Source organism: Micromys minutus, assembly GCF_963924665.1.
Source record: "Micromys minutus genome assembly, chromosome: 5".
Taxonomy (NCBI): domain Eukaryota; kingdom Metazoa; phylum Chordata; class Mammalia; order Rodentia; family Muridae; genus Micromys; species Micromys minutus.
In genome coordinates, this window is record NC_137974.1 from 46418134 (window position 1) to 46442585 (window position 24452).

General features: G+C 44.7%; 1 protein-coding gene across 10 annotated transcripts in view; it reads right to left on the reverse strand.

Moving 5' to 3' along the window:
• Nucleotides 1-24452, reverse strand: part of DOCK9 (dedicator of cytokinesis 9) — a gene marked incomplete at its 5' end in the record, with an annotated part of 234760 nt that overhangs the window by 36260 nt on the left and 174048 nt on the right. For 5 of the 10 annotated variants that reach the window (XM_080917119.1, XM_080917118.1, XM_080917117.1 and 2 more), the window contains 9 exons: nucleotides 1250-1432; nucleotides 1531-1668; nucleotides 4115-4230; nucleotides 9843-9886; nucleotides 12861-12908; nucleotides 14056-14122; nucleotides 14901-15015; nucleotides 16907-17040; nucleotides 23538-23655. In XM_080917119.1, the coding sequence (XP_080773245.1) occupies nucleotides 1250-1432; nucleotides 1531-1668; nucleotides 4115-4230; nucleotides 9843-9886; nucleotides 12861-12908; nucleotides 14056-14122; nucleotides 14901-15015; nucleotides 16907-17040; nucleotides 23538-23655 (963 nt within the window). Of the gene's footprint in view, nucleotides 1-1249; nucleotides 1433-1530; nucleotides 1669-4114; nucleotides 4231-9842; nucleotides 9887-10357; nucleotides 10426-12860; nucleotides 12909-14055; nucleotides 14123-14900; nucleotides 15016-16906; nucleotides 17041-23537; nucleotides 23656-24452 lie in introns of those variants that run through there. The other 5 variants (XM_080917116.1, XM_080917112.1, XM_080917113.1 and 2 more) reach the window with 3 other exon arrangements.

The following is a 24452-nucleotide window of genomic DNA, read 5'->3' on the forward strand; positions in this document are numbered from 1 at the left end:
TCTCCCTAATGCATTTGCCCATAAGTTAAGAAGGTGAATCAGAAAGAGCACAAGAGAACAAGAAGTAGGTAGACACACCCCCACTGCTTGGGCTGCTGCTCACCCACTGCATTCTGGGTAAGAGAGGAAACCATATTATGCCCCCCTCAGTTTTGTTCTGAGTTTACACGTTAAAAATCCAATGGGTAAAAGGCATTTTTAAAAACAGAACCTGCAGATATTAAGTATGCAGTGGGCAATCTGCCTTTGTGGAGTCTCAGGTGCTTTAGCACCAACATGGAGGGAGGCTCTCCTTACTTTCTCCCCAGCACGTGCAAGCACAACTACTGAGGATTGCCAACTGAATCCCCTCATCCAGAATACCATCCTCTCTGACCCAGACTGCACAGTGTTCTTTGTTAACGAAGTGTGCACCCCTTAAGATCTGCTCTTAAGACTGGAGCCCGAGTGGATGGGTCTTCCGAATATGCAAAGATTTGTGTGTCTTGTGTGACATTCCACCTTGTTCTAAGCAATGAAGAGCTTTTCTAGCTTCCTAGGTGGGTGACTCCCTCGTTGCTCCCATAGCCCAGAACATGCCTAATCGCCTTCAGCCTTTATGCTATACCTTACCTTCATCCTCCAGGCTCTTGAGGAGCTGCCCCTGCTCCCCAGAATCCCTAACCAGGTCTCTTCCTAGTTCCCTCAAGATCGTCCATGGGCATACTGGTCTTGCGGTTTTGCAGGGCCTAAAGGGGAGATCTGTTCTGTTCCTGGTTAGAGTCCTCAGTCCTAGCACATAAGGTCTGCAGACAATGACTACTGTGTAATAAATGGACAAATACAGACGGAAAAGGTTCTCCTATCATGTGTGCACAGAAAGCGCATCTATAAAAGAACACAGGACTTGCTGTTATCTTAGCTGGTTCTCAGAGCAGAGGATACCGGATGTTTTAACTGGACAGACAGGCGACATTCTCATAAACAGAAGATGAAAAAAACCAACTTTGGGTTTTCTTTTGTTTTGTTTTTTTTTAAGAATTTAATATTAAGTAGCTTGATCCAACAGACTATCTGTTAGTTCAATACTGAATCGATATCTAGATGGGGAGCCAATAAGACATACCAGGCCAGGCTCTGTAAGGATACTAGCAGCACACATGACTTCCAACTCTCCACTCACAGCCTTTGGTGGAACTGATGAGGGGGTGTGTTGGTCAGGGTGACTGTCGGTGACACCTGTGCCCTGGTACAGTAAAAGCACACGCACCTGTAAGTGTGTCCGAACAAAAGACTTCTTTCCCGTGTAGTCAAAGTTGTTCCTCATCAGGAAGTAGAGCAGTTGGGAGGCCTCGGTCCGGATGGAGCTGAGCTTGGAGTTACAGCACTTGAGAACCTCATAGCACAGAGAGGCACACATGTCTGCCCGCCCCTCGTAGAACGCTGAGGGGAACTAGAACAAAGCACATGGCAGACAGACCAGCAAGGTCAGCACTCCCACAGAAGGGCAGAAACCTGTAACCATCAGCAAGACCACTTGAAGTAACTCACCTTATAAATTAACGATCTTAAGGCAGTAAAGACATTTTTTAAAGCCATTTCTGACTGGTGTTTTTGAAGGAAACACAGGTAGACATCAAAAACTTTCTTCATGAGAGGGTTATGTCCATGATCAGCTAGGAGCTGGTTCTGAAAACACACATTGGCATTATGTCAGACAAGTCTAACATCATGAAGACATGTCATACTATGCATATGCCAAGTTACTGTATCTTCCAAGCACCGAGACAAACAAATTCTGCTACAAGAACTCTGAGGAAAGTACAGAATGCTCCCTTAGATCAACAAAGACCACTGTGGGGGCAGTTAACCTTGAAATCTGTAGCATGGCTCACAGCCTTGGTACTGACTGGGTTCCCAGATACTCATTTTTAACCACATGTCAGCAAACAGATTCAGGAGCTGATATTTGACAGTATGTGAATTCTAACATGGTGGTGCCGTTACAGGTGTCATTGAATTGATGGATGGGGGCCATGAGTCCTGTCTTCCCAAAGTGAGGTACCTCCCCAGCCAGGTTTTCTGGGCACTCTAAAACTGATCTTATGTTCTGTCAGACAGAGAAATCCCAGCATGGAGAAACCCACCTCTGGCGGAGAGCCAGCTGTTAGCTGTAAGGAGTTAGACACCCATGATGCTCTTGGGCCACATAAGTAGTCTTTCTGTCTATACCTGCTTTGCATGGGTCCCTCCTCCAGTCCCCTCCCTCGTCACACCACAGGGTCCAGGCAGAGAGCAAAGAAGCAAGCTGCCCTGCTGGCCTGGGAGAGAGGATTTCACTCGGCCCAGGTACAGCACACAGGCTGGACGTGCTCTCATTCAACCCTTCGCAGACTAAGTACAGATTTTTACACTGAAGCTCTCAGGCTGGGGACGTCCCAGCAGAGTGTGCTTCTCCAAGTGTGGGGATTAGACCTTACACCCGAGCTCCTTATTTGTCACATCAGTTCCAACACACTCTCAAGAGTGGCAGCCACAGCAGAGGGGCTCTGTGTGAGCACAACTGCTCCACAACCTGCATCTGTTGACTGTATTTCCCTCTATCGAAACTGTGTTTCTAGAAATACACGTAATGGGGGACATTGATGGTTTATCACCCCAGGAAAGGACACACTATAGTAAAGTGACATGATAGTGTGTGAGTGTGTGTGTGTGTGTGTGTGTGTGCATGTGAATGTGTGTGTGTGTGTGTGTGTGTGAGTGTGTGTGTGTGTGCATGTGAATGTGTGTGTGTGTGTGTGTGTGTGTGTGAGTGTGTGTGTGTGTGTGTGCATGTGAATGTGTGTGTTTGTATGTGTAAGTTTTTTTTTTTTTTACTGTCACTAGTAAGGAGAAAGAAAAATTTCTGAGATAGTCTCATGTAGCCCAGGCTGGCTTCCATCCCTATGTAGCCAAGAATGACCTTGAACTTGTAATCCTCTACCTCTGTCTCCCATGTGATAGGATTACATGCACCACTCCTGGTTTCTGTGATAGTGGTGATCACATCTTGGGCCTCTTGCATTCTAGTCCAATATTTTATCAACTGAGCTAAGCTCTGCCCCCTGCCCAAGAACTGTGTGTGTTTCCTAAAAACTAGAGAAAACAAAGTGGAACAGGACTTTGGTTACAGTTCTCTAAGACCCTTGCAACTAAGCATATGGTTGCAACATTCATAGATAGTAACACTAACATAATGTTTTCTTTCTAGACTAGAAATGGAAGGGACCTACAAGCTGGGAAGTCTTAGGCTCCTAAAAGACAGAACATGATACAGTGGTATACAGGAATAAAAAAATAAAATAAAGTCAAAACCATTACTTTGATTACTAATTTAATACTTTTACTTAATTGGGTTTGGTCTTGTTGCAAAAAAAAAAAAAAAAAAAACAAAAAAAACAAAAAGGCTTGAAGAACATGCATCAATGTATTATTTGCTAAACTTAAAAACAAGACCTCTTTTTTCATGACATGCTTTTTTCACTTAATTTAGTAATAAATAAAAACATTGAAAATGATACATTTACACTTAATGGTACCTCTCTCTTTAAATACCTTAACTTACGACATTAGTCTTTGTCTACAGATATTCGAAGCAGAAATGCCTGGTTAGGTTCCCACGGTTATCATATGGAGGGCTTAGGATAAATGCTTCCTTTTAGCCAAGACAGCTGCCTCCAGGGACAGCTCCTGGCATTTCCAAGCCCCTTAAGCTTTATTACATATAATAAAGGGAATTGCTTCACTCACTATGGGAATGTTTCATTAAAGGAACCTTGAATTAACAGTCTCTTTATATAGGCAAAATCAGATGAAGTAAAAACATATACAATGGGCTGGAGAGATGGCTCAATGGTTAGGATCCCCGACTGCTCTTCCAGAGGTCCTGAGTTCAATTCCCAGCAACCACATGGTGGTTCATAACCATCTGTAATGGGATCTGATGCCCTCTTCTGGTGTGTCTGAAGACTGCTACAGTGCAGGCACACAAACAGACACCCACACACACCCACACATGCATGCACCATTTAAGAAACTGAGTGGATTTACCAGATTAAAAACTTCTGACCTTGAACAGTATGTGTTTAATACAAACCTTAAAAGCCAGTGTGAACAGAGAGAGGGTGTCCAGAGCTGTGAGGCAGACCTCAGTAGCAATGTTGGCTTCGAGAAGTGACTGGTGAATGACATCCGCCTCCGAGTGGCCGTAGCCTGCGTGAATCAGCATATCATTACTGTCTGGGGGTACGGGCAACAGGGCCGGTGGGGTGCGGCAGTGACAGTCAACTTTTGATTATTTACAGAAGGCCCCCTTTCAGAGCCCTTCCCCCACTTAGCCTCTGTAGAGAGGTAGCATTAACAATGTTTTCATTCATGGTGCATCTTTTCCAGCTCTGGACGGCTTAGTGGCAGCAGCAGCCATATTTATAGTGTGCTTGCTCTGTGCCAGCAGAGACTGGAAGCTCCTCATTGTTCTCCATCCTTGGCAGCCCCATGAGGTATGTACCTTGTTACACACTTTGTGCAGATTAGGAAAAGGCACAGATAAGCTATGGGACTTGAATGAAGTCACCAAGGCAGTAAGATGGTGGTGTCAGCATGCCCACCCGGACACACGCAGTTCATCAGCTGCATGGCTGAGCTGTCACAATGGCCAGAGTGCTGACAATATTCCAAGTACCTGACAGGGGGCTGATAGCTGGCCACTCAGTCCAGCTCTACTTCTCTATCTGTGGATGGTTTTGGGCAAGTTAGCTAACCTGTTTACACTTAGCATCCCCATCTACAAGACAGGGGTAAAGGTATCCACACTTCAAATAACTTAGTAAGGATAAATTCATTAATACTACGAAGTTCATAAAACTGTGTCTAGTATGGAATGAGCAACATAATGCATTAAGTGGGTAGGACCAAGGCCTGAATTTAGCTAGAATCACAAGTGATAATCAAGAGTTGACTGTACTGCAAATAGTTTTCTACTTGCTTTAACGACAAGCATAAAAGCCAGTATATTGGAAAGATATGACTATGGAAATGAGAGAACCAGAAAGACTTGTAAATTTAGCTTCATCATACATAATTTAAACATAACTGTAATCTTCAACAGTGGCCACAGAATCAATTTAGTAATGATATAAATGCAGTTTGACAATTTGAGATATTAAATTATGAAATGGAATGTATTAGCAGAAACACACAGAGGATGTAAAGGTGTTACCATGGTACCTTGCTTATATAGAAAGATGGCAATACAACAGGACACAATATAATGACTTTCTCCAAGGAGAGACTGAGAAGGCAACACTTCTAATTGTTTATTTTTTTATACTCCCGGGAGGAAGGCATTAGTTTAGTGGTCCAAAAAACAAAGTACAGAAAACCTATGAAACTTCCTTGAGATTTCTAATGGGAACTGCCTCCTGAACCCACAACCTATACTCCAAATTCTTATTTGGGTGACTAATACAGACAAATAGGAGAAAAAAGAGAATAGTAGAACTTTGCTCTGACTGAAGGAAATAAGAGTTATAGTTCTACAAATGCTACAGAGGAGCTTTTAAAGCCACAGAGATGCTTTAGACTGCCATGCAAGCTCTATCAAGTGTATCCATCCAGCTCTGGTTTTAAACAGGTGGTTCTGAGCTTTTACATCTGTGGTTCTGTATCCCCCCCCACCTTGTGTCAGGGCTGTCTCCTCCCTCAAGAGGATATAGAGTATGTTTAACATCATATTAATTCCAATTCTTTGTTTTTAAACAAGCAGTTTTCTAGAGAAAAGAAAGATGGCTATTTGGGTGTACAAAGGACATCTGTACTGCTTTTGCATAAGCCAAGGCATTCCTGTACTGGGTGGAGTGTGATAAGATAAAGAGAGAGTGAAATAATGAAGTACTGATGAAAACTGTTAAAGAGATACAAACCATGGAAAAGGGGGAACCAAAGCCAAAAACATCAATGTCTGTGATCAGGCTAGCCAAAAATATGCACACAGGTCAAAGGGACCTTTAAGGAGCTGCTGTGGTCTGAGCTGAGAGTCTGAAAGGAACATGGCTTAATGGTGATTTTTATTTGTTTTCTCTTTGTAGAATTGTCTCGTTCTTTCTACAAAACTCACAGGCTAAGGGCATGCGAGTAGCTATTATAAATAAGATGATACATTGGGCAATCCCTGTAGCACTGACCTACTCCTGGCCTAAAGCCTGGAAACTGAGAATCAGAACTTAACATGTGCTATTTTAAAGCAGAATCAGTGTGCCAGGCTACATAAGTGTGGAAGTGTGTATATGTGTATAGAAACATGGTAATGACAGGATTTCTCTATGCTATCATACCATGCTTAGCCATGACACAATCTACCCAATCTTGTGGGACCAGAAAGATGGTGGCTAAGGGGAGGGGGACAAGGTAGGTATTGGGAGTAGGCACACAATTAGCACTGTATAAAAATACACAGGCATGAAAATGTTATGGGAAACCAATTTTGTACCTTAATTAAAAGTCACAGAAATAGCACCACTTCCACTAGAGGGCAGTAGTGTGTTGCAGCACTGTGTGGACTCCCTCTACCCTTGCTCAGCCTGTAGGATCAACAGGACTTTCCCAAGGGTGACATCTTTTTAGGTGGCATGAGGTGGACTGGTTTGGGAGTCCTCAGCATTCACAGATCCAATCTGTAAAAATTTTAAGCCACTGCCATGCCTACCGTAAGACTTGTTTTAATTTAAAAATTTTTGTGTGTAGTGCAAGCTGAGTGGCTTCCTCTATGGCTCTCACCATAACTTGTAAGAAAGTTTAATGCTCTGTTTCTTTATCTGAATATAAGCAAAAGTGTACACGTTTGGAGGGCCCAAACTCAAGTGGTCAGGTTCAGCAGCAAGCATCTTTAGCAAGCAGCTGAGCAAGTTCACCTGTCTTCTTCCAACTTATTTCTTCAGACAGGACCTTTTCCTGAGCCTGGGCTTGCTGTTTTCGCTGGACTGGCTGGCCAGACAGCCCTCAGGACTCACTGACTCCATACCCCAGGGCTGGGGTTACAGATACACACCAGTTTTTACTCGGACACTGGGAATCTCAACTTGGCTCCTCCCTCAGGTCTGCAGAGCAAGCTCCATGTTAACAGAGCCCTCATCTCAGAACTAAGATATGTTTTAAAATCTCAAAGGGGGCCAAACCAAGATGCCCTCCACAATCATCTGTTAAGTGTAATCAGCCTGACTGGAGCTTACACATCCACCCTGCCCGATTCCCTGAAACTCCATCCGTAATCCCTTCCCCGGAGACCCTGCATCAGGGTGATTTGGGCAAAGGAGGAGCGCCACAGCCACAGATGCCTTTCTGGCAGTCAGGACATATGAGGCAGAAGATGGTCAGATGCAGTCTCATGGGTTGTTTCCATATCTAAGGCTGCCTTTCCTCTATGGAACCAAAAATCTGTATTTTTACTTTGACTTTCCTCCTTCTGGATTACAATACAAATCCAGAAGACCAATAAGTATCGGGATATAAACAAACACAGAGGAGTCCTCAAATGGAGATGTACCATCTTAGATATGTTAACAAATGGCACGTGGCTTTATGAGGGCATCAATATGTAAAAAAATATACGTAAGAAGGATCAATAGTCAGGTGTTCCCACTTCACTGCTAAGAAGGTTTCCTCACTGGTGAGCAAGGGTATAGAATAAAGAATCATATTCCATGGTGAAATGACAGACAGTGTGCTAGCTCCCCCAAGTTCACATGAGGAAACATGTTCAGAGCTGTGGCCAGCCCTGAGTAGCACGGCATCAGCTTTCCTTCTTTGAGAACTACCACAGGGTACGTGCCGGCCGACTCTGAAGCGGCACCAAGTATGCAGCCACACACTGTGAAGACACCCGAAGAACACAGAACACATGCCCATGTCTTTTCTAAGCTTCAAGAGGGAACTGCCCCTTGCATCTTACATCTGGGCCCATTCAGTTGCAACAAACACTGATTATGGACAGCCCATCATCTCAGACAACCTATTAAGAGACACCATTTTCAGAAATGCTGGTGTTCCACAGGGAACATGCTCGGTGGATTTCCCAGGGATTTAGGGGAAGCACAGCAGCTGGGCCTACAGAAGATGGGGTGTCACAGGCCTCTGCTGCCCCCTGTTGACCAAGATGAGGTCTCACAAGCAGGGAAGGAAGGCCATGGAGAGAAGTGAGATAAGTTTACTTTAGCCTCTGCTTATCCCTGCTTGCTTACAGGCTCTACATCATGTTGGCTATACTAAAAGAGGGTGTTGTAGTGACTGCTGCATAAGTTCTTTCTCTCTTTCTTTCTTGCAAAGGGGCATGGATGGCCCCAAGCTTCCACTGACTACAGATGAACAGGTATGTATGCATACATTGTACACATGATACAGTAAGACATTCATTCTCTTAGCATGTTTTTGGCCAAGTTCTACATGCTGAAACAGATGGTGGCGGGAGAGAGTAAAACCTCATCAGAACTAGAGGTCAGGAGAAAGACTGAGTTCTGGAAGATACAGCCGTTAAGCTCTGGGAGAGAAAACTCGTAAGACGGGGGACTGGAGGGACACAGGAAGGGGGAAGGAACACAACATGACTTCCTGACAATGCAGGAGAATGTGACCGAGGGCAGGATGGTACTGAGAACTGACGGAGAAAAGGATGCCAAAGCAGAGGAAGGGAGGAGGCAGGGTACCAGCTTCTCTGTGGGCTGCAGGAAGGCAGAAGAGGAAGCAGCTCACAGAGCTGTTTTAGCGGCAGCGGGTAGCTGGCTGTCTCTGTTCCATAACTCAAGCTCCTGCTGAGGCATCCATCCACTGCAGCAGGAGGCTGACAGTGACTACCTCTGAGGAAGAGCCTTCACCTGCTTGTGTAAAGCTCCTTCACAGTGTCTGTGTTTATCTCAATGGGTAGTAACTACTCTGTTATCTGGCTGGGAAGAGTGAAACTGCAGCCTGTCACAGGGGGCTGAGTTCTGCTGAGACAGGAAATGAAGTGAGGACAAGACCCTGGGCTTCCCCTGCTTTAACCCTTGTTCATCAAGCTAAGAGACAAAGGGTCGCAAACACAAGTGAACTGTAGAAGTGCAGGCTGCCACTAAGTGTGAGAGGCTCTCCAGTCCTGAAGGCGGCTGCTGACATGACCCCAGCTTAAGTGAACTCTAGGTGAGTTGTCCCCGTCACGCTGAACCTTGCTAGTGAAGTGAGGAAAACTGCTGGGTTGGCTGGTTGCTTTATTTTATGTGCTTTTTGAGTGTAACCTTGGCTGGCCTTGAATTCAGTATGTAGAGTAGGCTGGCCTTGAAATAGCTCACAGAGACCGTCCCATCAAATGTAAGGTGGTGGAAATGTTAGTTTTACACTGAGCCTGCATGAAGAAAAGGCATGACAGCCACGGTAGCCGGACTCCTTGTGGTTAGAGATGCGGAAAGAACTGATAACCATGTATTAAAGACAGCGCTGGGGATGAGAAGAGATGATTCTTCTAAGGACTAGCTATGCCATGCTTGGAGAGAAAAACGGCCTCGAGAAAGCAACAGGAATGGAAGTCAGACTCCGAGGAAGACTGTATTAATGATTCACGCACTGCAGGGCTGGTGCTTTTAGGCTTTCTGCTTTGAGAAACCCTCAGGAAGATTCAAACACCGGAATGTCTAGTGGGAGCACATGGAGGAGTCGCGTGGGGACTGACAGAAGTAAATTAGAAGATGGACCCTTGTACTAGCAGATCTCTACTGTGAAGTTAGGAAAGCCCGGCAGTTAGGCGAGATGAACGGAAAGGGCTTGTTTGCGAGTGAAGCGGCCCCAACCTGATTAAATCTTACCATTGTCTACAGAAATCCCAAGCACACTTGATATCTTTCTCACACTGAAAACACAGAAAAAGTCACTTTGTTACTCGATGCTTTTCCACACCCTCTCAAATTGATTCATGGGCTTAACATTCATTTGCAGGCGGAATGTCAGAATGTGGGTGCTGGACCAATTACATGCACCAAGCAAGAGAGGCAAACAGATCTGACTCAGATGTGCCAGGAGGAAAAAAAGGGTAAAATAAAATCAACAAAATATGCAAGCATTAAATTTAAAATATGGGAAAATGTCTGGCCATTGAATCTTCAGAATTTTGCCTGAGGTTTGGGCACTTTAGGTGCTGTAGTTGATTGGGCTCCACATTCTGTTACCCCCACTGCTCAGGACTCTCCTCCAAGGAGGGAACTCTTCTTCCTATTTGTTTTGCTCTGGAAGAAAAATCAAGTTGGTGATGCGGTACGGTGTGGCCGGGGCTCTCCCTTCTGAGATGGCTTGGCTGTTAACGATGGTTTGGCATGGGACTTACTGTGGTTAAAAGTGACAGAGTTATCCAGGCTGCCCAGCTGCTGCAATCTGGCATGCATCATCCCTGTTCTGTTACGGGAAACAGGCAATGTCTGAGATTTTCGATCATGACCTATGGGTCCCAACCCCTCCTGGTTCCTGTAACATGAGTGAAATGGGACAGAAGCAACATTAGACGCGTTACACCAAGCGAGACGGGAGAGTTAGTGAGGCTGGGACATTGTACAGGGGCAGCCAGGCTACATGCAGCTGTGTGGCTAGGGACAGACAGCCTGCAGCTCCGTCACAGCACACAGCAAGGCCACTAGGCCTCAAAGCAGCAAAATCTAGCCAAGGCAGTCTTCTCATTAGAGATGCAACTCTTCCAGGAGTATTGCTCCCGGAAGGAGCTAATGTCAGTATTCTGACAACTCAGAACACATCGCAGACCTCCCTAATTTATAATGTGGCAAGAGCGGACCGTTATGCCAATTAAAAAAAAAAATCACCAAAAGAAGCAGAAGACACACATGCAGTGGCAGGGGTTAAATGAGTAAGCTGAACACCTATGTCTTACCCAAGCAGGAGGAAGTGTCACACACTTTGTTAAACTTGTCAAGCATTCAGGTAGAGAAAACAGAAAAGTGTCTGGGTTAGCAATCTGACAGCTCACTTCCCTACAGCGCACCATCGCCAGAGCAGACGGAACCTGACTAGAGCAGGAACGATACCTGTCCCCCGTCCCGGAGCCAACCAAGCCCCTCACTGTGCTACTGTGTGTAGAACATGAACATGCATGGACAACTGTCAACCACATGCTGCGGGGTGACTTTCCAGTGAAGGTACAGTGTTCACACGTCCGCGGTGCAGGGCAAACACTGACAAGGTCCGTGTCATGGTTCAACGTCTCGGCCACATGCAGCGGAAACCATGACAGTTTTTGTATAAAGCGGGACGGATGTTTCCATAGTGCGAGGGACAAAGAAAACACCACCTCTGGCTCTGCCACCCACTGGCCCTTCTCAAAGGATTCACATTATATGCAAGTATATACAGGGGCTACAAAGGGACAAGCATTTCTCTCTGAATGTTAAATTGGTGTCTGCTATGGGGACGGAAGGGAAGAATCGCTTTATAAGCTTTTCTAAAATATTTTGTCAGAGAAGAAGCTGTCAGCTTCCCCCATTTCCCAGCGTAAGCGCAGATGTCTCATCAGACTTGGCAGAACATTGTCCATTGCCTTACTATGACGTAAGGCAGTAATTGCTAAGAGGGCATGGCGGTTGCCAAGTGCGGACGGAGCTTCTTAGTGATCAGCAGCTGTGACTCTTCACTGGGCAGTACAAGAGAGTGGATCTACCGGATCTACCAGATCCACCAGACCTACTGGATCTACCGGATCTACTGGATCTACCGGATCTACTGGGACAAAGGCACCTTGTATATACTTGCATTTTTGTACTCAAAAAATAAACATAAAATTACTGTGGTGATAAAAACTGAGGTTAAGACTAAGAAACTTAAAAATTACATTTTAGTTAAAACAAAGTATTAATGAGAGGAAAATGCAAAGTGATCTCACTAGATTTGTTTCTTTTTTAAAAGAGGACACGAGCTTTCATTTCTTAACGTAAAACATGATCCTGAAAAGTTGTGATCTGTCCCCAGCAGGGGCAGTGCTGGGGTCTAAGCCAACCACACTCAAACACGGTGTCTGTTAATGTCTGTTCTGTTTTACTGCTACGAACCACAAGAAAACACATCACAATTAGAACTAAACTTGGCAGACTTTCTTAAAACAAATGCAGTTTGCTTATAATCAAACTGTTAAAAATACTATAAGATTATGATGCTTCAGATCCCCGCCCCCTCCCCCTACCCGCCCTGCCCCGCCCCGTCCTGGCACAGAAGGACACACAACAGATACTCAGGGTGGCTGTCAGGCAGGGGAAGGACCTGGTAGTGATAAGATGTTTGGGAAGATGTCTAGGGCTCTCCTGAGAAGGAAGAGACTATAGGCCATGATAGGTCAGTGGGGAGGGAGACATGACATCAACAGAGTTCTGGAGAGACAAGAACACACTGACTGGTCAGAGTAAGAAAACAGGGTTCCATTTTAAAGGCCGGTAAAGATCCACACAAATTTGAGACAGGACAGTAACATCCTCTTAATTATGGGAGAAAAAAAGAAGCGTGGCTAAGTGAGAATCAGCAGTTTTGTTTGGGAGCAGGGACAAGAACTCACTGAGGGAGAATATGACCAGGGAGAGGTGTGGAAGAAAGAGTGTCAGGATTTGGAAATCAAGGTAGAAGGAAGTTAGCAACAGTACAGTCAGTCAGTCTGAGAGGGGACCACGAGACAAACCAGACAGAGGAACAGGGGAATCTGCTGATGGAGACAACCGGATTGGACTCGGGTTGTAAGCTAAGGCCATCGTTGTAGACGCCTGCCAGTCACCACAGATGACCATTACCACACAGCCTCACAGAGAACGGCAGACATTTCGCAGGACGTCCCACAGTACCTGGCTATGTATCGCTTCCCCATGTACTGGAACTGGTGCAGGCAGACTCTGCAGACATATGAAAACCATTAGAGAACATGCAGATAAAACTGTGTTCGAGCCATTGTTTGGGTGAAGCCCACAACAATAAAAAAAAGTACAGTTACTAGCCCTTAGCTCGTGGCTTTCAGGAATCTTCTAGGAGGTCATTCTCCACCCACAGGAAAACATTAACACATCAGAGGAGGCCCACAAGTGTGGCCATCAGAACTGTGGTTGTGGATGGAAAGAACAGAACAAAGGTATTCATCCACTCAGGGTGGCCAGAAGATATAGGAGTTACTCCTTTCTCATATGAGTCTGTCTATACAAGGAGCTCTCTCTTTTGGCTCAAGTGTGTGGAATGGTCCCTTACTGGCATCAAATATAGAACTCTCTTGTTTTGAGTAAAGCTACAAAAATGAATCTTTAAAAGCCATACATTTTAATAAGAGTTAGCTAACAGAATGGGTTCTTCTGGTTGACCGCAGGATAATTTCCAATCCTGGGAGCAGTCGTGAGACTACACTCCTGTCAGCAGGCTAGATTCACGGGCCTTTCTTCCCCTCAGAGTTCCAATATGCTCCAAGCCCCGAAAACAAGGTTTCCAGCTGAGTGTCTTTAAATATATTTCAGACATGAAGCTGCTTCTGTTACAATGTATCCAATTATAATAATCAACAATAGAACTGAAGACTTTTCTTTTACCACAGATACAACAATGTGTTCGATCAAGGGTGCTATCTGAGATGTAGCTATTGTAGGTTGAGAAACCACTAACTGTACATTTTCAAAACCAACCAACCCAAAATATGAATTTGAAAAATTATCTGCCCTAAGCAGTTTTAGAAAAAAGTGCTATGGATCTGTGTTTTTAAAAATAATGAGCTTAAAGGAAATCAGAAACTTATCCTGAAGAGATAAAATAGGTTCTAGATTTATCTTAGAAAAAAATAGTAGCCACCAACATGGTGAATACATTTTGTACAATTTTATCAAAGTGGCTGAACCACAGAGGTATCTCAGCAGCCACAAACAATTATTTACAATATGTGAAGGCTGGCCACTGCTGACTCATGAAGGAAGCTGTGTGCCATGCATTATACCCCTGCCCTGAGGACTGTGCTTCACACCTCCTTGCTAGGAAGACCAGGACCGTAAGGATAAAACCACTTACTCAGATATGGTAAAGAAGTCCATCAACTCGGCAGTTGAAGCTTTGTTCCAGTATGTAAACAGGGCATCTAAAAACAGGCATTCATTTGGTCACAATACACATCATAAGCATTGTCGGTAATCACATATCATGACATGCGGGCAACAGACCCCAGAGCATAGGACTCCATTGCTGCCTGTTTTATATCTGGCTCTCAGGCTACTAGGGAAGGAGAGAGCCTGAGGGAGCACAGGTGCTCATTAATATGTAAAAGTAAAGGGTCAGGGGGCCAGACTGACGCCACTGTTTCTCTGTAAACTACCTTGGGGGGTAGGGTGAAACTTCCCAGTGGCCAATACACCACACACAAAACCACACCTAGATAGATTCCTAGGGTTGGCTGTGGAAATGTTTAAGTGCTACCCTTTAAGGAAACTATGGAGAATATTCTTGTGACCCTGGATTTTCTAGAATGGGGCACATATAGAAGCCCTGGTTCCAGTCTTTGTCACGGCATAAAAGGGGAAGCAGGTGTTGTAGCCAGTACCTAACCCAGGGCTCTGGAGGTGGAGGCAGAGGGTCTGAAGTTCAGGGTCACTCTCAGCTGTAAAGGTCCAGCTTGGGCTGTATGAAATACTGTGGTACCAAGAGATCCAGGGCCATTTTAGAATTCCTCTGCTAGAATAAAAGTAACTAGTTCCCCACATCAAGGCTTATGTTCCTACTGCATTCAGCAAATTAATACGCATTTGACAGCAAGGAGGAAATTCCTTTCACTATTTGAAAATTTTAACTAATGCCACTAAAATACTTTGTTATTCAAGCAGTGAAAACAAAAAGTCTGTTTTAATTCTAATTCCACGCACCGTCAGACATGCTTTTTAACACATAGAGGAAGCACATCAGCAGGCTCTTGATCTCGGCCTGGTCCAGTTTGTCACAGCGGACCACAGAATTTCCCAGCATGCCACTCTGCTGCTGCTGGAAGGAAATGCAGGTAAATTCTCTACTCTGAAATGCACATATGTTCCTTCGAAGAGAAGGATTCTTTAACTTTGAGTCAGATCACACAACTGCAAAGAGAGGTAGCCCACAGGCACCAGGTTCACAAAGATGCCCCTTACCCGGGGTGACACACAACTGGTGCTGCCTCTAGGGGCAAGCCAGAAGGCACAAACCTTTCATCATGTTAAGGGGGTTTAAAAAAAAAAAACTTTGTAAAATCTCATGCCAAATGAGGGGGGGGGGGTGAATAAAAACGCACACATGGGATCTGGATCTGCTGTGGGAGGGAAGAGTCCAAAGGTGCTACAGAATGCCAGGGTGAGCCTGAGCGGCCTGTCACTCAGGGCACAGCATGGGTGTATTGTGGGCACCAATGGAGACACACACACACACCTGACAGGAACATGTCAGCACAGCACCACCAACCACCCTAAACCGCTGAGGTCCTCCGTCATCAGCTCAGCCTGACCACAGCATCAGAGACGTCGGGCTGAGGAGGGGGCAGAAGGCACTTTTACCACTAGGAAGTAGTATGGTTCACATCTGAATACGAATCTCAGCTCGAGCGAGAGATACAGAAGACTAAAGATAACCCTTCGGGATTGTGTTTCCGATTTAAATCAAGAACTCTCTTTTCTTTCTTTCTTTCTGTTTTTTTTTTTTTTTTTTTTTTGGCAATTACCAAGTGGAAAAAAAAATCATATAAAAAGAAAGAATTTTTTTTTCAAGGTGTTGGTGGTCAATTAAAAAATTATATACAATGAGCCTGTTCAACCAATAAGATCTGTGACAGTTTTTACTTGAGAAATGTAGCTGTCATTAGTGGTAAAAGTCTATGGGTGAACCATAGAGCCCTCACACTGGGCCAAGAGCTGATAAGGGAACTCAGTACTTCCTGCAGGGAGAACACGGGCACAGCATGCAAAGTTTCCTCTGGCACAGGCGGAATTGTGAGGAGAGAGAAATCCACAGTAACCCGGTGTTTCCTGGCTGACTGGCAGCCCTCTTCCTCCTCAGCACTGCGCACGACACAGGCAGAGTGCCTCCGGAGCAGCTTGTCCCTCTACGCATGGAGGCATGTTGGGGTCAAGGGAAAATTCAACACATCATGACAGACCCAGGCTGAGATGGTCACGGCTCACACAAGCGTACTTAAAGACAACGGCGTTGGTGCCAGTCACAGAGTCCATGACTAGGTCACAAACCCGAGGCTGAGGTTGAGGAAGGGCGCTCTACAAATGAAGAACACTTCGCTAAATGGCTTGCTTGTTTAGTGTCAGAAAGCTTTCTTATAATTTGAAGTAACAGGGATACAAAGCCCCAAGAGATACAACTCTACCAGGGTTCCAAGTTATTATCAACCTTTATCTTTTCTTACAAAGGTCCAGATAGACTGAGGCTACAGTAATAGAAAATGCAGGAGAGATTTAGAAAGAAGTGTTAGGGGTGGGTACAGTCAGCCATGGCTCTGGTAAGATCAATCCATCTGCTTTGCTGATCTTGGACCCAAAAGGCACAAAAACTCTCTAAGACCAGATACATTTGCTCCCGCCTGCTTCATGCAAACACGGCCTGGATGTGAGACCCTGGAAATAAGATCGGAGTTTCAGGGGACTCCATGAATATGGAGTTCCAGGATGCATGCCCACCTGACATGCAAAAGGCTCGGTTCTCATTACCAGCAGCACACTAGGTAACACAGGCAATGATTGAGCCACAACCCCAGGAAAAGCTCTCACCGTCCACTGCATGTTGGCTAAGGTATTTAAAAATACCCAGAAAGTCACATGTAACAAACAGCAGAATGTGAAGCAGGTTGTACTGGCTAACCCCACTAGAAACCCTGTTTTAAGTGAAAGGAAATCACCTTATCCAGAGAGTTGCTCTTCTCAGGGTTTCTGTCTGGAAGGCTGTTCCCCGAGTCTGTGCTGATGAGGGAACCTCTTGAGTCAGCATTTCTCACGCTGTTGATGTTGGGGGTTGAAGCTGTATATGGAGAAGCTGAGAGGAAGTTAAAGCAAGACCAAGTTTTGGTTATACAGCACAAAATAAGGATAAATACTAAATTCTAAGAGGAATTGTTTCTTTTTTTCTTTTTCTTTTTTACTGTTAAAATGTTACTTTTATTTTAGCACACCTGAGTTAAGTGTGGGACAATGAAACAAATGACAGAATAAATATATACAGCATGTAAAGGAGGCAGGCTTTAAAACCATGCTATAGAAAAGACTGAGGACACCTGATTTAACAGAAGCTCTGGATACTAATTAATGCATGTGCAAATCCAGTATTCTCCAAAGGATCTGACAAAGATTTTTTTTTTCATTTCCAGTCTTTTAAAGTAGACAGATTTGCTTACAATACAGCTGATTTTTAAAAGCACTCAAAATTGAGTACAAATAGTAGAATTAATCCAGCAGAGTGATAAAGGCGCCCACATCAAAACTGACCACCCAAGGTAATGGTGGACAGCAAGGCTGGAATCCTTAACCTGAAGCAAGAAGAGGGGGGACTGCAAGGTGGGGTCTGTGGGTAACCTTAGCTTCTGCTTGCTACTTAATTCACAAAGAGGCCTTTACAGATAACCCACACCCTTTATATTTTATACTATGTAGTAGAATTATAAGGCCACAGAATTCCTTTGGGGAAACCCTTTAATGATTTTAATCACTTAGTCATTCTTTTGGAAGTGTAAAGTGTCTTAACTGGATTATGACTACAGATCAGTTTTAAATACACCATTGCTACTATATTAAAATTATTTATACTTTTTATATCTAATATTCACAGAAATTTACTAATAAATGCTACAATAGGCATCAGTCTGACATGCTTATTAATTGATCCCATAGGTATGATTATATGTCATGGTAAGAGTCTATTCTGTCTCACTAAGTCAGGAACACGGCATTTACAGAACAAATAAACACACACAGTGCAGACACCCAAGGATCATCTTGAGTCAGCTGTCACTGCTCAGACGTGAATCCTCACTGTGTGAACAGAAGTCAGATCCAAATCTTCATCAAAAGGTGCTGGTGGAAGTTGTCAGACGCCTTCCAATGTAGATCCCCAATCCAATGGCCAGCAGATGAGACAGTAACAGAGATGGAAGGAAAACCTTTCTGCTGAGAAAATGCCCCCTTTCTTCATAACGCTTGTGTTTCTCATGCTGAGCATAGCTGTGCGCTTTGGGTGTTTAAAAAGGAACTCCTTGGGGGGAATATTTTCTGGCCGACTTGACCAATCCCATATCCAGTCTGAGTTTTTCTTCCAGATACTTTCAACTTCTCTTCTTCTCTCAATATAATCTTCCTCAGACCTGCAGGTTCTCCTCCCCACTTTGCGACATGGTGGCTCGGAAAAGGAGCCCGAGCCCAACTGCTACAGGCCTGGGAAGCAGTCACTGAGAGGTAGCAGGGTAGCCTGCACTGCTCAGCTCTGAGGCCAGGCGACACGGGATTGAGGGACAAGAGAGGAATTGTTTCTGTGGACATTAATTTTTTTATAAGGTCATGCAGCTCAAGAGTTATACTCAATTATTTCACTTAAAATTTTTTATTTGTGTTTTCTGTATGTACGTATGTATGCATGTATGCATGTATGTGCATCATGTGTGTGCAGTGTCTGTGGAGGCCAGAAGGCATCAGATGCCCTGGAACTGGAGTTACATACTGTTGTGAGCTGACAAGTTGGTGCTGGGAACTGAACATGGGTCTTCTTCAAGAGCAAGAAATGCTCTTAACCACTGAGCCATCTTTCCAGACTCTCATTACATCACCCTTTGAAGAACCGGGTGGGTACAGGAGACATCAAAACGTCCTTTCATGTGAAACATGAATAATTCACTTACTGAAGCTACCTTTGCTCCAACATACATTGTCTGTCTAATTGTGTTATACATTATTGTAACATGTATTACCGTAGTATACATTGTTTCAGAATGGGATTCAAGAAAAAAAACAAAAACAAGGATAAGTCCATTTCAAATATTTAATCAAAAAGGAAACTGTATCATAAACCTATAGTGTACAACCTGTATGGCAAAATGCCCCTGGATATTTCTAGGAGGTGTGATGGGACATTCCAAGAATCTAAGGACACACAGTAACATGGGGTGCTGGCCAGGTACTGCATTTTTACAGAGGGACTGTCTTGGCATTTTGCTGTGATAAGAATCGAATTCTGGGCAACAATGTGAAACAGGAAGTGAAGACTGAGAAATATTTTTTTCCCCAAAGTATGAAGGCTGAGTATCCACCAAGCATGAGCGACCCACTAATAACAGCCACAAGTGAAAGATTTAATTTATGCATATTGTCTGTGGAAGGCCTATTAGGTTGCTGAGATGTATTGTTTGTTTTTTAAGGCCTACGCAGACTGTAAACAGATGAGCCAATTCTGATAAACAATGTTATTGCTTTTGACTTGGAGATGCCATAAAAAAAACTATTATGACAGTTAGAGCCACCCTTAATCTGTCAGCTGAAAAGATCTGGCTGTGTCTGTTCAAAAAGGAAGGAAGGCACAATCACGATCACACGGAAATAACGTCTTGACATGCATGAAACAACAGTAAATGAAGGTAGAACCTGGCTTCCAGCTTTTAACTATGGAGACTTTCTTAAAGTAACAAATTGGCTTCCTGCTTAGATAAGATTAAATAAATTTCACTCTAAAAATGACTCTTTGGGCTCGACGTCCTGTGAACCGACAGACCATCCACAGAAAGGTCAGGCCAGGCTCCGACAGCGTCAGAGGAGACCGGAGGCGCTGTGAGTGGCAGCTACTGCAAACCACAGCAGGACATTATAGATTTCAGTACGAAAATGGGCTCCGTACACAGGCTGGGACACTTCTACACAGGACAGATGGGTGGATGGACAGACAGAACAAGCCATCTCTGTTTTTGCTAGACATCTCTTAGCTGCCAGACTTTTAATTTTCATGGCTAACTCTCAGACAATCTGGAGATGATATTTAATCATCTTGATTAGAGATACGTGATGTGCACGTGAATCCTTCCCCCTTCCGAGCATTCACTGTAAAGTGCACGCCAGGCTGAGTGACCCCAGCACTGCGCTGTCACAGAGATGGGTGACGGCTTTTCTAAAGGGAGAGAAAAAAAACGCACGCTATGACCGCATGGTAATTATGATTCTCTTAAATCAGCCATAGCTCAGACTGGAAGCAGGACATGAAAGTCAGGACAAAGGGGTCAAGGAAAGGACATTATACACACCCCTCTCAGACTTTCAAACCAGTTGCAAACTGTATTCCTAATTTAAGGCAAATGGAGTTAAATGCAGTAACTCAATCTCGGCACTTCGACTGTTCTCAGAATGTGTTCATTGAGTCCTCGAAGAGGAAAGGGCTCTATTTTTAAAATATTTCCAAGTGTTTTTTAAAAAACTTCTTTTTTTTTTTTTTTTTTTTTTTTTTTTTGTCGTTTTTTGAGACAGGGTTTCTCTGTCCTGGAACTTACTCTGTAGACCAGCTAGCCTCAACCTCGGAGATCCACCTGCGTCTTTCTCCCTAGTGCTGGGATTGAAGGTGTGCACCACTACTGCCTGTGCCTTTAAAACTATTTTTTACTCCTGTACTTTCATTTCATAAATTAACACAGTGATGGGTTTTATAATGTCACATTCACAGGGAATAGCTTCAAAAATTAGTATTTTCTATGTGTGTGGCTGCTTTGTCTGCCACATGTGTACCTGACAACAGAGGCCAGAGTGGGCATTGGATCCCTCGGAACTGAGGTTACAGAGAGCCAAGGGGGCCAGCAAGGGAACCTAAGTCCTATGCCAGAGCAACAAGTGCTCCTAATCCCTGAGCGATCTCTCCAGCCCACAGGGAATGTGTTTTAAAGACCTTAAAGAACACATGAACAGAACAGTTTTGGCTCATCTCGCTTCTATTTTTTTTTCCAACAGCCTAATATGGAACAGGTGGGAGGGGAACTCTGCAGCTAAGAGGGTCTGTCCTCTAAAACACATGTAATCTAGAGAGCTTCTTATCTGGGAATTAGTTCTAGAAATTCCCATTTGCATGCTCTGAAGACGTTTGAGGGACTTGTTTTCCTGGTGTTTGGTAACGTGATGAATGACTTCTTCACGTTTGCTTGGAAGGGTCAGCTCCAGTCCTGAAGTCACCCAGAGGCTCCTTGGGATTAGCAGCTACTGTAGCATCCAGAACAAAACCCAAACCTTAGAATCTGGCTCCCCGGTGGGGCTTCCCAGAAGGATGTGTCTAAGAGCAGAGACTGCTGCTGCTAGATGGGAGCCAAGTGTAAAGAAGCCTGCTGTAGCTTCTGCAAAAGCGGACTCAGGTCTGGAAAATCAGTAACAAATGAAAAGTGACCAGATCAGACCCACGCCCTCTCCATGGCTCCACCACATACACACAGCGGCACAGGTCCCTCACCGCCATTTGAATCCTAACGCCGAACTCCGAATGAGAGACACAAATGAGCGAAGCTCCTCGCCGCTGTGGCTTGATCATGTCTTCAGTCTACAATGATTCCCTTGTGAACTGTCAGCACCGGCCAGAGAAAACAGGGCAAGCGAGACATCCAAACACGTCGGTGGGCTTGTGGACTCATCATTTAGCTCTGAGAGTGAATCATGGAGCAAGGACGCCCAATATAAAAAACGTCAGCACGCATTTTCCACAGACATCACCTTGCCTGCTTCTCATGTCCTGACAGTGATAGCTGAGAGCTAAGGACACACGGGCTGCAAGGCTGGCACTCAGCAGGGGTAACCAGGTACTGGTAGAGCCCAGATGCAAAGCCACACCGTGTGAGGCAAGCTAGGGCGAGAACCGCTGCAGCAAACACTCTGAAGGTCACCTCCCCGCTCACAGCAGGGGCTTAGCATGTGCAGAGCAGGCCAGAAACACATGCAGGCCCCAGAAGAGAGAAAAACTGCCCACAACAGCAATATTTGCAGAACATTATGTATATGTGTATATATAAATATGGGACATGCATATAACAAATGGGCTTCAGGACAGGTACTGATAGTGTGGAGTAAATCGAGACGCTGCACGGGTTTACCAGTGTAACGTCTACTCTCATTTCATTGTCAGGGAAGAGTGTAGATTCGGGAGCATGGTTTAGTTCTGTGGATTCGGTGGATAAGGTGAAGTGGAAACTTCTAGTGTCTTTGGAAAGTTAGTTATGCCAAGTGATTGATGTCCTGCTATATCAGATGCCTGAAAGAATGCTTTTCCGAAGCAGACACAGGTAAAAGGATGTTTTGATATAGCAAACACGTGAAAGGACATTTGACGAGGAGTGGGGAAGGGCACCGAGCATTGGCTTGGCTTGCTCTGCCTTGCTATTCTTCGATAAGGACACCCATGCATTGGTTCCCTTATGTAGCTTTGTTAAATTCAACTTGTGACAATGATGAGGCCATTGGGAGAAACTCACAAGGAACCAGATGGAAAGACTGGCGGTTTCTCCAGGACTGAACTACAGCTGCTGGTTCGTGCCTGGTGTCTGCATGCCTGGGACCGGTCTGCAGCTGCTGAGTTGTATTTGTTGTTTGCTACAGGACTTAACTGCTGCCAAAAAAGATTGAGCTTACCCCAAAAGAACTACTGATGAACAGGTCCACTTCCTCCATATCCTAATAACTTTTATCTTCCACCACCTCTGCCGGGTAGTGGGCTAGGAGAGGTAGAACCCTTATTAAAAATAAGTTGCAAAAAATTTATGTCTACCTATGAAGCACAACTTTTTGCTGACCCATGAATTTGTAGCATTAATGGGTGGTCCAACCCTAGCTCTACTGAATGCCTCATATCCGAAGTGTGGTTAGCAGAGGGGAACCAGAGAGGATCAGACTGCGAACCCCCTATTAAAAATCCTTTGATTACATCCGTGACTGTGTGCATAAGTATAGCGCCGTGCGTATCATAATGATTTTTATAAAGTTGCAGCTTAATTAGTCAGAATATAAACAGGTGGCATTTTCTCCAAGAGAGATGTCTCTGAGTCTTGATTTATGCCATCTGTTTTTCTTCCCATGGGGCTGTTTTTCATGGGTAGGGGTGAGTGGGGGAAGAACAGAAGAAATAGGTTTTCTAAAAACCTATTTCCAGGATTGAATTTCCAGCCACAAACTGTTTCCTATTTCAGAATTATGAACAAGACTGTCACATCTCATGTGGGTCCCATTATTACCTGCAAATCCTCCACTCACCCCAATACCTGCAGATCATCTGCTTAAAAAGCATAACAAAGATTAAAGGTTTAAAAGCCAATCAACCGAGGACGAACTGAAAGAAAGGTAACTCTGTCTGTGAGACCCTGTTTCAGATTCACAAGAATCCTGATTACAGTGCTTGAAAGATTTCACTCGTGAAGCACTGCACCAGGAGAATATTTAGGGCAGAATGTCTAAGTCCTGACTCACCATTAACGACTTAGGAAAATTAAGATAGTTTGAGTGACAGCGAACAGGGCTGGTAAGAGCAAGGACCATTACCAAAGCCGGAGATGGCACCCAAGAGGTCTTTGTGCAGGCTGTGGTCAAGTGTGTTTCCTTTCTGCGGAGTCATGAGTGGATTCCCGGCAGGCATAGCCAGAGCTTCATCCTTCACAATCTACCGAAGGGAAGAGAATACATTATTAGAGATGGCTGAACAAGCCTCATGAACTGATCTTGAAGCATGAAGACAAACAGTGATGAGAAGACATGTAACAGCTAGACATGTTCAGCATTTAGAGTGGGTAGGCAGATGCATAGGGCATACAAGGGATGAGGTGGCAGAGGGACTGACCAGAGAAGGAGGAAACAGAGGAGGCTAGGGATGCTATCATCTTTCCCTGGCCACACTCCACTTCCCACCTCTCCTCCAGCAGAGGAGAGCCCCCTTCCTTTTCTAACTGCAATAACAGGATTCCCTGTCCTCGTAAGAGGCTTCAGCTATGGTCTCTGGGTGCTCATATGGGGACTCCTTGTCAGGGGAGAAACTGTACTAATTTAAAGTTGTATCAGGAAGATCCATAGCAAGGCCTTCAGTTCATTTTCCTCAGCATTGGGACAGGCCAGGGAGGCCGTGTGCTGTCCTGCATTACTCTGCTCCGAGAACATGGAGGGCACCCATGGGAAAGGATCCAGGATAATGTCAGAGCAGTAAGGCTGGGGGAGGATAAAGCTTATAAGACTTGAAACAGAAAAATGAATGCTACCAACCTGGGCCCTCTTAGAACATTATTTAAGGGGGAAGAGTAGTGTAAACAATGGGACAATGTGGGGGCTGGAGAGATGGCTCGGGGTTAAGAGCACTAGCTGTTCTCCTACAGGACCTGGTTCAATTCCCAGCACCCACATGGCGGAATGTGCCATCATGCCATTTGCTGAACAGACAGAATTAGGCTATTAATAGAGCCAGGGCTG